A 14,278-nucleotide genomic window follows, 5' to 3' on the forward strand; every position below is an offset into this window, starting at 1 on the left:
ATCAAATCGAACCAAGTTGTTGAATAAGGCACAACAATTTCCTATCCCGAAGCATCCGATGTCTCACACCCTCGTGAAGTACACCGGATAACTGTTCGGGTTGCCTTGGTTACCTACCTATGTAGATACCTGCCTGGGGGCGTGAATTTCTGTGACGAGCGCCTCTTCTTCATGCCTTCATTTTTATTACAGAAAATTATACAGATCGGCGAGGGCTGATTCAAGTAGTCAGTAGCCCAAGCAACTTCAACCTCAAGAATGCCGCCGAGATCACCGATATCAATCCAAATAGGTACCAGGGTACATGGCTAGCTGGCTGTTTTTGGTGCAGAACTCGACAAAATGCTGCTTGCTCACTTGTACTTTGGCCCACCCTTGCCATCAACCCTAAACCTCCAACTCCAGTGCTTCTCCGGCTCGACGATGAGGCTCCTCATCGCCTCCATGAAGGGCTGGCTGGGCCCGCGAGTCAGCAACCCCCTGTCCAGGCAGAGCCGCGCGTACTTGGTTGCCGCGACGGCGTCGCCCGCCCCGTTGCTCTCGAGCGCCGCGCGGTAGTACGCCTCGTGGATGCGGTTATCCAGGCCCTCGAGCCGGAACAGCGTGATCAGCAGCTCCGCCTTGGTCGGGTACGCCGCCCGAGCCGCCTCAGGTCGCGCCGAGTAGTCGTCCAGCTCGCCCCAGAGCGACTTGATCTGCTCCACGCGTGCGTCCGACTCGGCTCCGAGATGCGCCTCGGAAGTACAGCGCTGGCAGCTGCAGCTGAAACCCCAGTCTTTACGTAGGCGGCTTTGGCGTGCTGCGCGGGTTTGCACGGGGCTTGTTTGGTTTGGTTGTGATATCTCATCAGCAAACGCTCCCAGAGCGTAGATGAAACAGACATCTTCTACGTGATAGGATCTTTGTCGGATGGGCAGTAGGTACTTACTCGATATAAGATACGGTTAGTTCCTCGCCCGGCATGATATCACGTATGGCATAGATGCGCTGCGACATAGTCCCGGGATCAAAATAAGCGGCGCAGTTGGGGCTGCATTCATGGTTCATGCGGGAAACTACCGTGAATGAAACCATACTACATTAGCAAACCCCCTCAAGAACCGACCCGGCCGTTTCACTTTTTGATCTCCTTGTCGAGAAAACACCTACCTTCCACAAACGTCGAGTGAAATTCGACGCCATGACGAATCGAGGTGCGGTACGCATTTGTCGAATAAATCTTGTGCACCTTGTCCATGTGGTCGCTAGCGGCATCGTGCGTCGACAGGTCTAGGAACTGCGCGAGGTGGTGGCCAGGAAGCCCACCCACGGCCGGCACAAGCAGTCGAGCCAAGTCGTGGGGCGCCAGACCCGTCAGCGCGCGGCCGTCCACCATGACGGCCGGCGTGCGGGCCGTGACGAGGTGGCCGACCCGGATGGGCTGCGTGGCGCGAAGGCCCATGCCCTTGCCCGGCACGGGGACCTCTGCGTAGGGGCGCGACTCGGCGGGGACCCACGAGTCGTGCGCGGGCGATCCGTAGACTGGTGCGTCCGAGGCGAACAGCGCCGCCAGCTCGTCCAGCATCGTCCGCGTCGTGATCAGAGAGGTGCCCTCGCCCGAGTTGAAGGACGGCTTCGTAAAGGCGCAGAACTCGTCGCGGCCCAGCCGGCGGCAAACACCCGTGGACTTCCATCCAGGCAGTGCCGCAGAGTCGACATCGTCTGCATCATATTTGGTGCCGCTTTGATTGTGCCTGATGTTTGTGTATCTCGATGTTCCCACTTGGCAAACCTGATCATTTTCTCGCTCAAAGATGGCAGGGGGGTGTATGGCTGAACAAGAAACCGGTTCAGTGGCACTCCTGGCACCTGCTCCTGTTAAGCAGAGCGCCACAAAAATTATGGATGCGGTATTAGTTGAACGCATCATCCTGGACCTGATACACAGATAAATAAATATAAGCACTACTCGATATCGAGATTTAATAATGGATGGCACTTTGATGCTAAAAATTAAACCAGGAACACCTACAAAACGGACCCGGTCTTGATGCCAGGGGTCAGGGGGCTGGTTACTCGTGCTTGAGTGCTTGACGTTTCATATTCGTCACGCTTCTGATTATGTAAGTAACCTTTTTATAACATTGCACACATGATCAGCTCAGGCTTCAGTGTGTGTACCACCAAAATATAGTCCATGACTGTCAAAATAATCGTGTCCTTAGTTTGTGACACAGCTTTGCAAGGATTGGGCCAGTGTTTTAAAATGCTAGTATTATCTCGCAACAAGGTACCTACAAGGAACTGTCTTGATACCATCGCTCCAACCCATCTCATTTGTCCAAGAAAAAGAAAAGAAAAAGACCAAAGAAACACTCTCAAGCCTGCGCTTGCGCTCCGGCTGACCTCCATATATGATGGGTTCCCCGTCTGAGATGACAACAAAAGAACAGAAACAAAGAAGAAATCTCCGACCCCAAGTCGGATCTATATACACTGACCCTTCAACCTCCAGTATCTTTCCCGAAATAGGAGAGATAACACAGATACAAAGTAAAATGAAGTTGAAGAACCCAAGAGTGCCCAACCCTTATATGTTTTGGGGGGACAGTATATCATCTGATGACAACAACAGCGCAAAATGTCATCTCCAAGCCACATCATTATAAAACATTTATGTTTGCCTCCGCCAAAGCCACCGACCCCTTTTGTCCTTTCCTCGTCTATGAACATGAACAATTCCGCATTTATATAACTTCAAAACGAATATCTCTGGGTTGTTGTTGCTGACCCATACCGACCGCTCCTGCGCCGGCTGCCGCCATTCCGCCGGGAGGAAATAGACTGTTGATCACCGAAATCGCAACAGGGACTCTGCTGTAGAGGGTAGCGCACAAGACAACGATGAGGACCGGGATCTAGAACGAAGGCGATATTGTTAGCAGTATGCTCACGCGTCATCACTGATTAGCTTGGATGGAGAACGCCATTCGACTTACCCAGATCATGAAAAGATTCCGGTCCGATCTCAATCCCTTCCTCTTTTCCGCGTGAGCTCGCCTGAGGTTATCTTGCTGCTCCTTGGTGATTGTATTCTTCCGCCCAATCTGCAACAAGGCCGGCAGCTGCTGAGGCTGTTGCTCTTCATCAGAGTCGACTACAGATGTGCTTGGCCCTGCGGTGACGGAATCTTCATCGTACATGATCGCGCATTTCATGTCCGCCTCGGCTTCAGCTGCCGCTCGCGCTGCCGATTCTTGCTTCGTATCCATATCCTTGTTGTTCTTCTGCGGGAAGATGTCGTCATATGCTGGCGGTGGTGCCGAAGACTGGTTGACCAATCCAGAAAAGTCCCACCACTTGCCGTCCAAGTCCCGCCTCTGCTCTGGCCTTGGCTCATTTCTATCACTGCCGCCGATGTTTGGAACCAGGGAAGAGATGCGCTGGAAAACAGGAGCCGAGTTCAGGTAGCCCTGATATTCTGACAATGGTGGCATTCCTGGGAAGTTTATCGGCCCCATCTGTGAGAAGTAGTTGGGGAATTGTGGTAGTGTCGGCAACCTCATAGCCATAGCCTGCTGCAAGTGTTGGAACTGGTCTCTGCATTGTTCCCTGAAGGCCGTTACCGCTGCCGATGGCGATGCCAAGCCGGGAGGTGTCACGCCATCGACTCCATCTAGAGGTTGCGCAATGTTTCCTTCGTGTGCAGTAGCCGTACTCGCACGCCTCATGTTCAGCCAGGCGTTGCCACCAGAATCAGAGGCAGCCATGTCGGAGTCGTCTTCTGAAGTTGCATTCTCCGAGTACTCGGGGCTCTCGCCCGACGATGTAGAGTCCTCCGAGGTGTACTCCTTGGCAGTGGGCTGGGCAGAAGCCGGCTCCCACAGCGACCGCAGAGATGTCGCACTGCTAACCCTGCTATGCATCGATCCGCCGCTGTGTGATCGCCTGTGCCTTTCCAAGCGGCGAATAGCCTTTAGTATGTCACGGGACTGGGACATATCAGCCGCAGTTAATCCAGACAGTGTGCGCATGGTCGGATCCGCCCCTTTAGCAATCAATCTTCTCACTATCTCGACATGGTTGTTGAGAGATGCAATATGCAGCGGCGTATACCCTCCCTTGTCTCGGGCGTCGGGATTCGCCCCGCGAGCAAGGAGGGCCGCGACAAAGCGATGAAGACCGAGGGAGCAAGCAAGATGAAGCATTGTCTGTCCTGTGCGCCTCTGCAGGTTGAGTCGTGCCTTGTGGGTGCTGTCGTCCAGATCTATCAAGTCGAGGACCTTCAGAAGCTGAGACTCAGTGGTGGCACCGTTGAAGGAGAAGCCATTGTAGTTGCCACCAACGGGACCCTGCCCGCCGTTACCGTTCGAGTTACCCCAGCTTGAGCTGTCACCATTTCCTCCACCAATGATCCTTCTAGCCACATCCCTCACATCCTCGATCTTGCCCGTCATCTTGTGACCCAGGACGGACAAAGCTGTCCGCATCAGCTGCTGCTCGTCATCGTCCACATACTTAAAGATGGGCTGATGTTTGGTTGCAGATGTGAATTGCTGGGGTGCAGTTTGTCCATTCTGCTTGAACGTTACCAGAACGGCACCAGAGACAGGAGATGGTGGTAGCAAGCACACAAGTGAGCTCTCGCCCCAAAATGTCGTCGTTGTCGCCTTCTGATCGCCGAACATAACCTCCAATCCCTGATAGAAGCCACCGCCGAGTATGGTCACCTCGATACCTCCTGATTTTGGACCCTCATTAGGGATGATCTTGTGAATCACGGACAGTTGCGTTCGGGGTTGTGCCATGTTCATGGGGAGATTGTAGATGCCGTTTGCCAGGGCTCGTTCCAAGTGGGACTGTGACTGTTGTTGATGAGCTGCGCTAGCATTTGAGTTGTTCCTTAGGCTGTTCGGACTGGGGGCACGGCTGGGATGCGCAGACCCAGGGGCAGAATAAAGCTGAGCCATGGAGAGATTGTCCAAGCCAGCAGCCCCATTGCCGGTTGCAAACAGAACTTGGTCGTTGCCGTTGGGCGTGGGAGGGCCCCCGTTGAAAGGTTGAGCAATGTTACCGCCATTGGGAGTGCCACCGTTCCCAAACATGGACTCAGCAGAGATTGAGAATGAGCTCAGGTTAGGGGTAAATGGTGATGTAGCTGAAGGCATTGCTGAGTTCATCTGGCCGTTACCCGTCTGTTTACATGCGCCAGGCGACTGCGAGGTTTCGATCCTAGTCATGGCTAGTCCTGAAGGGACCTTTGTCATGCCTCCGCTCGACTTGCGCTTCTTGGCACTCGGGCCGGAACTACCATTTGGCGACACGGGCCTTGACAGATTTCGAGGTGTTTGAACTATGTGCTGAGGTTGTTGAGGAGTGGGTAATCCCGAAGGGAATGTGACCGACTTGGAAGCTGGTACCTCAGAGTGTGAATGCGAAGACCCAGGCACTGACGCACCGGGACTCGGAGCGGCAGCGTCATGAGTGACCGGATTACCAGTTCCGTGTATTAGTGACGGGTCCGAGCCGGTAGCCTGTGCAGATTGCGAGTTGGTGGCTTGCGCAGTATGCGGGGTCTTGTGATCATCTGTTATCATAATGGACTCGGAGAGTTGTTGAGCGATGAGCTTGTCCATATGATCCTTAATGGTAAAAATCACGCGGAACCCGCCCTTTTCCTGGTGATGCCTGCAGTAGCATGCTATCCGCATCGGTGCGTCAATAACTCCGCTAGTCAGGTAATGCCCTGATTGCGCTGCCTTGGGCCCAGGAGCGTTTGGGTCCTGCCATTCCTTGATCTCGTGTGTGTTGAAGACAACAACACGGCGGTGCTCATCACGAGTCCAGTTCTCCTCTTCTTCTGGTTTCTTTGCCTTCTTCCGAGCGGCCCGTTTCCTTTCTCGTGTGATGCAACCGGGGCATATGTGAACCTCGCCGCCGTCTTGAGGTTTTAATTCCTCCTTCTCGGCCTCGGTATTGCCATCTCCGGGCTTTGAAGTTGATGATGCGGCAGCCGCGCGGGCCAGAGCACGCTTGCGGACCTCGGGGTTTTGCATCGCGCTCGTACAAACCAGCATCACCGTGAGTTCCAGCATATCCGGGGACCTCTCTGGCCAAGGCTTCGCAATGAGCTTTGGCTTCGAGATGGTGTGTCTGGGCAAGTGCAGGCGCTTAATACCCGGGGGCAACGGCGAGATGGTCAACTTTACAGGGATCTGCGTTTCCACACGTGACTTGAGGGGTGTCTGGTTGATGGTTAAGCGGCAGGGCGGGCCAGAGCCAAATAGAGGTTGCTGGTACATCGGAAATGGCGGCTGTCCTGGCACACTGGGTGGTATTTGCTGATTTGGAAATACCGCCGGCATGTTCCCGTTGTTTTGGTTCGGCGCATTCTGAAGTCCATGTGTGAAGGAAAATCCAGCGAAAAGGGCTGCCTCGCCGGGGATCCCCATTCCAGCGGCGCTAATGAAATCGATGCCAGCAGGGGAGGGCGAGTTGTTCAGCATCGCAGAAGGCGATGAATCCTGGCTGAAGACCATGTTGGAAGTGGGCGAAACCTCTCTAGACTTTGTTTTGAGATCACACATTGACTGGGTAAGCGAGTACTGCTGAGAGGGGGGGCAAAGATAAGGAGGTTAGCGGGGAACTGCGGCACGGCGCCATCGCAAACCTTCTCCAAACTTACCGACATGGCCTTGTTATGTCCTCGACCGTTCACCTTGGAAACCTCGGAAGATTTGGAGTATTTGGGAGGGCCGTTGGCATGTCCGTTCGGGGACCTGGGAGAGGTCATCTGCTCTGAGGCTCCGCTAGCGAATGGACTCGGTGTACTGGCTGGGCTCTGGAACTCGAAACTGGATTGAGCAATAGAAGGGTCGAGACCGAAAGGGTTCTCAATTGATAATGGGTTAATCGTCCCATCTGTGGCTATGCTGTTGTCATCCTCTGTGTGCAAGAAGTCTTCGACTTTCCAATCGCCCGTAAATTCCAATCCATCCATCATCACGTCACCGGCCGCGAAGCCGGGTTTTGCAGAAGCCATGCCTCCGGTCTGCTTTGAAGAAGAGGATTCTGAGGATGAGTCCGGGAACGAGGGGCTTGGTGATTCGGGAGAGCTCGCCGGGTTTGATATGGGAGGCGGGTTGGGCGCAGGTGTTAAAACGGCTTTTGAGTCGGCTGCTCTTGAAGCCTCATAGGCGTGTAGGCTATCGGGGTCGTCGCTGTTGATGAATTCAAGATAGGAAAGAGGCCCTTCGTCGGAGTCGACCAAGTCGAATTCGGGCGAGAAATCTGCGTGGGCAGACATCCCGACCTGTCTTGATGATGGCCGGGACGTCGGTGATGACAGAGGAACGGCCTTCGGTCACCAACACGCACACAACGGTGCTTGTCGCTAGCAATACCGTGTATATATTCCGGGAATCCTTTTTCCCACCTGCTCCTGCTCGACGCCGAGAAGCGTTCTGAGTGGTTCGGCGCCGAATGCGAGTGAAGATACAATATTTGTTGTGGTCAAAATTAAGCCAGTAGCGTTTTTGTGGCTAATCGTCCGCGGTCGATCTGGTGCCGCGTGTCGGCTGCAGCTGAGCATACAAATTCCAAGTCTCGAAGTAGGCGAGGCGCCGGCCGTTTTTTGGTGGGTTTGTTTCTCTTCTTCGCTCGTTTGAATCAAGCCAATTAGGCCAGGAGAGATTTGATATCGGGTTTCTTGAATTCAGTGAAGAACGGGATGGACCCGGGGCTTGATACGGCGGCCACGAAGGGAAAATTGCGATACGCGGCAGGCGGGCCACACTGACGACGGGGGGTTGGTGTGTCAGACGGATTTGTTGAGTTGGAGCGATTCTGAGTTTAGTTTCGGCTGGTGTTAATGTCTTGGACGCCAAAGGCTCGCCGGTACAGGTGCTGCTTGCTGCATTTGTCGAAGGGGGGAGAAGCAGGCACAGGATGATAAACTCGAAAGAAAAAATGACCCTTGGGACCGTGTCGGATTCTTTCAAGGGCCCAGTGTGATTGTATGGAATCGTGACCTTTTGGGTCCGACAGCCCGTTTTGCAGGAATCAAAGTAAAGGTCGACCTTGTTGATCGAGTCGTGGGACTGGCGAAAAAGAATGGGGGTGAGCAGCCGGGGTGGAGGCGGTGACTGGGCCCTGATGGATGTGCGGCGGCCAGTAACAAGCGCCGATAGGCAGCCGGAAGTGGAGAGGGACGAATTTTGGCCCTGCAATCCCGCTTGTCCGCCAAGTCTGTGTTCTTCCAATTTGCCAGCCAGCGACCTAACCTGCCAGACCTTAAAAACGAAAAAGTAACACAACCAGACGTGAAGGGCAGGGGTGGCGAGGGTAGGGGTTACCCGGCAAAATCGGGGTCCTTCGGATTGCACAGACTGGGAGCTTGCGTGCTCATTTTGTGGCTGTTGTACCTATTTTAATACATGTCTACGTACTGGTACCTCTTACGTCCACATATTTCTGGGTCTTTGTCTGTACCGTACCGTACTGTGCTGTACTGCAGGTACTGTACAGGTATGGTGCCTGGCGTCCGGGACGAGATGGGGCAACTTGGGCAGAGAGAGACCCTGCTAGCATTGAAAGAGGCGCATAGAAACGGCATGCTTTCGCCTCCGAGCATCACTTTAAAAAGCCACACACACACACACACAAATTCAAAGAAAAAAAAAGAAGAAAAAAAACATCATCAGCACTATACGGAGTAGTACGGAGTATGACGGAATCTAATGAATGCAAGGCCAGCACCAAACAGTCGGGAGTAAGGACTTGTTTTTAGTTATAGGTACGGGCAGTAAGGCAGACAGGGTGGTGCTAGGTAGATGGGCTACCCACCAGCTAACAACTACCGAGTGCCTTTGGCACGTACGGAGTACGGAGTGGTAGGGCAATTTGGATAAGGAACATTAGATAATAGGAAGCTACTTAATTACAAGGTAGGTTAAAGTGTAAACAAATCGACGTCAAATGGCTTTAGCTTTTGTTTGTTTGTGCCACACGGTGCTGTAATGCTGTCAATCCAGACCGACCTGCAGAATTGAACAGTTACCGCTAGTATAAATAAGGTAAGTAAACAGTCGCTCACGGTCCCGAACCCGGACGAGATCTTGACCGCGACTTTGCTATATACGACGCCTACTCGTCAAATAAAGCGACCTCCGCAACGCCCGTCGACTCACGAGAGTCTTAGGCTGTTTTTTTTTCTTCTTCTCATGGGGCTTTTGTTGCTTCTTCGTTCCCGTTTTGTTTTCTGTTCTACCTAACACTTAACCTAAGCTCAGCTATCTTACGTTTGGAGGGGTTAGACGTTTCGCTAAATTCATGGCCCATGCTCTTCAATCTCCAGTCAGCAGGCGTTGTTGAACTCTAAAAGGCGGCCCAGGACGAACCGTTTGAGCATCAATCCTGGCTGGTGACTGACAGACTCATTTACGCCTAGCTGCAACTAAAAAAAAAAAAAAACTGCCAACGGGTACTCACGGACCCTCTTTTGAATACTGTACATCAACTGACATTAATATTTGCAACATCATTGCTTTTTTTCTCTTGGTGGCATTTGACAACATGCTAATTGTTAAGACAAGTGTCACCTGCCCATCGATCCATCTTGGTTTGTTTCTGTCGTATCGGCAACTGCCCCCGGGTCCGTATCATGTATTGCTTTTGTACAAGGCGAATATTCTACAACGTAGATTGCTCTATCATAGTGCGGCTCGCATGAATTGCGAGAGTCGCTAGGAGCTTTACATCCTTGGAGGTTTTTTTTTTTTTTCTCTTCAAACTCAGTGCCACCTAGAACCATTCCAGGTTAGTTACAGGACACAAATATCCTCACCCAAAAGAAAAGCCGCCGTACCTTGCGTAACCTGTCTCTCGATTGCGTCTACTGCACGAGGGCCACTGGCTATGTAATTAACCCTAAACTCGTTGTGCATTCGGTGTCCAACCCCCAAATACTCCGGACAAGTATGTTGTCGAACGGATCGGCCTTTGTTACCTCTTGGCGACCTCGAGCGCACATAACCAACCCTGTTAACCTAGCGACCGCTGACGAAACACGCAAAACGCCTCAGACCGTCATTTAGAATCCTTCTCACTGTGGAGAAGCCTTTTTACTTCTTCACGTTTCTTTTTGGGTTTTCTCTTTCTTTTCTTTCTTTTGCTTTGTTCTTCTTGGAGAGAAAGAGAGAGAGAGAGATAACAAAAACAACCCCTCCTTGAAGCAGACTTTGCGGATGGAACAAGATCGATTTGATAACAATACTGTGGCTGGCGAGCCAATCGGTTTTCAGAACCTGCAGCTAGCCCAGACTTTCGAACACGCAACCATCCACCCGGCAGTCGCCGCATTGCGGATGAAAGAGTTCCAATCATTAGATGCTTCCAGCCGTGGTGTATGTAGCTTTGAATCTTATCCGATTTGAGCCTCCCACCCGTCACCCGCAGTCGATCCGATTTATCGAGGGAGACAGTGTGTGTGTGTGTGTGTGTGTGTGCCTGTGAAAAGAAAATTATCCAAATAAATTAAGTTGAAAGGAAAAAAAAAAGGCTCTGCTTCTCACAAATCGGCTTGAAACTTGCCGCCTACCTTGCACATCTCTAATTTCTATCCTTGGCTGAGCTTCCCCACGTCTCTAGGGAAGGACGTGTCTGCGCTGTAAGCGTAACGTAGCACATTGCCAGGGAGAATTGGTCTAGCCTAGAATAGTTCCACTTTGAATCTGCATCATATCCTTCATATGGAGGCGAGCGGTGAGTCGAATTATGTGTGTACAGCATGCACCTTGAGTGCTTTTTACCTTGCTACGTTTCATTTTTAGTTATTTTCTCCTCTGGGTTATTTGTATTTTCTCGCCTGTAGTATGGTTGGACAAAACACCGTCGGTAGGTATGTGGAGATATTGGATGGTCTTACCCGTTGCGTTATCTTGGAGAACTTGACGCAATGGTTCAAGAATGCATATATATTTTTTATTTTTATTTTTTACTTTCGATGTATCGATTTTGTCAAACATTGGTCTGTACATAGTTTCTGCCCTTCCCGGCATAGATATTCCGGAGCGTTCCACTCGGCCGATGCAGCTGTAGACAACATCCGATGTTGCCACCCACACATTGGGAGATAAGAACCTAATGTGAAAACCCATCACATCTTTCAGGATATTTGACCGATAATTTTATCAACTGCCACCAGCACAGGTTTCTTTCTCACTCTCCTAGATTCTTCATTTCCAAAAATAAAGAAAAAAAAAATCTATGCATTGAAAGCTCCTACCTCCAGAGTCTACGCCGATGGACGTCGGCCACTCTCCTCAAATGAGATGCCAGGGCCCGAGGGTCCGGGCCTCGACACACCCCCGTATGATGGCGGCCCGGTGGTCGGGGGCGCCGTGATGGGCAACCCCTGAGCAGGATTGAGGATTGCTACCGTGGACGAGCGGCTCAGTGCCTGACCCCACGTGGTCCCCAAGAATTGATGCGGGAAACGGAAAAAGATCTTGCCGAAGGGGATGCTCAGTCCGTGAACGACCTAAACTCACTCCTGGGTCAGAAGGCTGAAATTGCAAATTGAGAAGGGATGTGATAGCATCGATACGTCATAATCCCCCAAAGACACGCTTGTTGGCCATGCGGAACAATAACACGTTTACGTGGGGCCTCACAGCCGCTTGGCAAACGCCAAGGCGTTTATATGAGGGGGGCAGTGTAGTATAGATACCGGGATCAAGAAAGCAACGCCGAATATGGCAACTTACAATGCTGCAAACCGCGATGAACCAAACCACGACCCGCAGCATCTCAGTCAAGCCCTTGATACTGCTGTCGTCTCCAAGCCCCATTTCACCGAGCGCCGCGACAAACTCGAGCGCCACCTGCAGATAGAATATGGCGGAGACGCCAATGGGTCCAAAGAAGCCCACGAAAAGCGCCTGCCTCAAGCCGCTGTTGTTGTTACCATTGTGATCTCCGCTGATCTGCGGAATGAACCGGTGTGCGGCGAGCACGAACGGCAACCTGCGTAGGGCCAGGACCAGGATCCCAAGCAAGACAAGGCGCCAGATGGGAACCACATCGTTGTGCAGAAAGCTGTTCCAGGGGCATATGGCACCATACCACATGAATATTGTAACGTTCACTGGTGGCGTGTACTTTGGTTAGCTCACATGTCCCGCTGAAGATAACAAAAAGAAAAAAAAAAAAAGGACTCGAAAAATCGGGACGTCGGGCAAGCGTACACAGCATATCCACCGTCGGCTCCAACATGTCGTCCAACGTCTCCAACCGGAACCAGTCATCCCAGGTAAACACATTTCCCGCAACAAAACACGCGAGAACGTCATCGCTGCCGAGCATACCGCCTGTGCCGACGATGAAAAGTGCCATGGCGATGGAGGAGACGAGGAAGCTCTCGCGGTCCACAAACTTGCGCCGATCTGCCCAGTGCAGCAGTTCCTTGGCCACCCAGCCAGCCACGGCGCCATAGACTGCACCGAGGATGACGACGTAGCCCCAGGTCTCGCCGAACCACATACCCATCGCCGTCGACGCACCGCCCTGGACTGGGGATTGATTATTTCCGCCACCGGCGGCTACGTACTTGAGCAGGAAGAGCGGAAGGAACAAGAAGGGATACCCGAGCCCATCGTTGGCACCGGACTCGGCAATGATCAGTCGCTGCAGCTCCTGTGGGACATTATCATCTGCGAAGCGGCCCTTGACTATCACGCCCGACAGCACCGGGTCGGTGGGCGTAACGCATGCCCCGATTGCCAAGGCCCACAACACGCCGGTTCCGTCTACTGTGCTCCCTCTAAAAGGCACAACGACGAGCCCCCAGACCAGCAGGCTTGTCATGAGCCACATCCCCGCCATGACGGGTCCTACTAGGATGGTCAGGGGTCGCCACTGCCGCCGTAGGTACCGACTGGGGAGATGTACACCCGCCATCACAAGCTGCACACCCAGCACCAAGCGGCTGAACCCCAGCGTTACTTCATCCAGAGTAACCTCTGAACCGCCTACATATTCGAGTGGCCGGATGAGATTTGCTGCCAGTGGGGATAAAGCTACCCCAACCAAGAGTGAGATGACTGTGGTGATCGAACCGTGGCTAGTTAATATGAATCTGAGCAATCTACCAAAGCCTGAGCATGAAAAAAAAAACAGGGGCAATTAGGGCGACATACGAGGGTCTGAGAGATACAATCTGTCCTTGGATACGTACGATACCAGCCCAAACAGAGTTATCCATGCACCCAGGACGGTGAGGACAATGTTGAAGTTGGTAATTGCTAAGGTCGGCATTTTAATGTCACTTTCTCAGGTTACCCCAGAGTCGTCTTTGTTCTTCCGGTGGATGAGGCCACCTGATAGAGGATGGGTAGCAGTATCGTTTCCTGTTAGCAAATCATGAGGAAAATTAGGTGTGGTGGGCGTTGAAACTGCCGATGCCACCCTGTTGGATTCTGCGAGCTCTCGAAAAGGGTCGAGAGCGAAGATCTATCTGGCTTTTGAGAATGGTCCGGCGTTAGGTTGACAGAAACTCGGCAGAATTGTCAATCAAGAGCCAACGAATTGAAAGGTTCGAATAATGAGAAAGGAACCTTTAATTGTTGTTCGCGGGTGAGGACAAATAAATGACGAAAGAGAGTCAAAGCTGAACGGGATGATATAGTTAAGGGGAAGAGATGACAAAAATATTTTGCTTAAATATCTAACGTTCGGGTGAAGAAATATCGGCAAGGATATTCGATGTATTTTGTTTTGGGTCCCCGCGCTTGCCACTCCCGTGAAATTAGCACTTCCGTCGGCCTACATACAGCACCCCGGAAAGGATGCCACAAACCAATTGTTTCTGGTCCTTATCTCTCTGTTCGGGACAAGTTTTGAGATGCAAGACTAGGTACCCTAGCTTGCATACCGAGGTACATTAGTCTGATCAACTGACTTGTCGTTACCCCGCCGCACTCGCCTTTACCACGTACACTATCTACCTACCTTACATATGTACCCACACACTAGCCTGTTGAATTTTGAGGCGGTGCTGGATATTTGTGCAGTTGAGTAAAGGTTGTTTCGCGGTGTGCGTGTGTGCGTGTGTGTGTGTTTTCCCCCTTCGCTACTTACAAATAAATCCAAATCGGCCGAGTCGTGTCTTAGTTTGAACCTCCACAAAAACTACGAGTGGCAAAAACACCACGGGGTTTTCTATACTGTTCATGGGCTTTGAAACCTTCGCCTAATTACATCGTATAGGTATGCAGTAATACATAGTCGTGTTTACTGGCTA

The 14,278-nt window shown here is 52.0% G+C and overlaps 2 protein-coding genes across 2 annotated transcripts; both read right to left on the reverse strand.

Moving 5' to 3' along the window:
• Nucleotides 1-353: 353 nt before the first annotated feature.
• Nucleotides 354-8,073, reverse strand: PgNI_00220 (uncharacterized protein; the record flags this gene model as incomplete). The annotated part of the gene is made up of 6 exons (XM_031120302.1): nucleotides 6,665-8,073; nucleotides 2,979-6,587; nucleotides 2,777-2,897; nucleotides 1,150-1,854; nucleotides 929-1,055; nucleotides 354-819 (listed from the first exon to the last, which is right to left on the reverse strand). The coding sequence occupies exons 1-6, from the start codon at nucleotides 7,283-7,285 to the stop codon at nucleotides 354-356; spliced, it is 5,649 nt and encodes a 1,882-aa protein (XP_030986595.1). The 5' UTR covers nucleotides 7,286-8,073.
• Nucleotides 8,074-10,937: 2,864 nt separating this feature from the next.
• Nucleotides 10,938-13,886, reverse strand: PgNI_00221 (uncharacterized protein). Its single transcript, XM_031120303.1, has 4 exons — nucleotides 13,176-13,886; nucleotides 12,225-13,079; nucleotides 11,745-12,124; nucleotides 10,938-11,518 (listed from the first exon to the last, which is right to left on the reverse strand). The coding sequence occupies exons 1-4, from the start codon at nucleotides 13,291-13,293 to the stop codon at nucleotides 11,273-11,275; spliced, it is 1,599 nt and encodes a 532-aa protein (XP_030986594.1). The 5' UTR covers nucleotides 13,294-13,886; the 3' UTR covers nucleotides 10,938-11,272.
• Between the last annotated feature and the right edge of the window lie 392 nt (nucleotides 13,887-14,278).

This window comes from Pyricularia grisea, assembly GCF_004355905.1.
Source record: "Pyricularia grisea strain NI907 chromosome Unknown Pyricularia_grisea_NI907_Scaffold_1, whole genome shotgun sequence".
NCBI lineage: Eukaryota > Fungi > Ascomycota > Sordariomycetes > Magnaporthales > Pyriculariaceae > Pyricularia > Pyricularia grisea.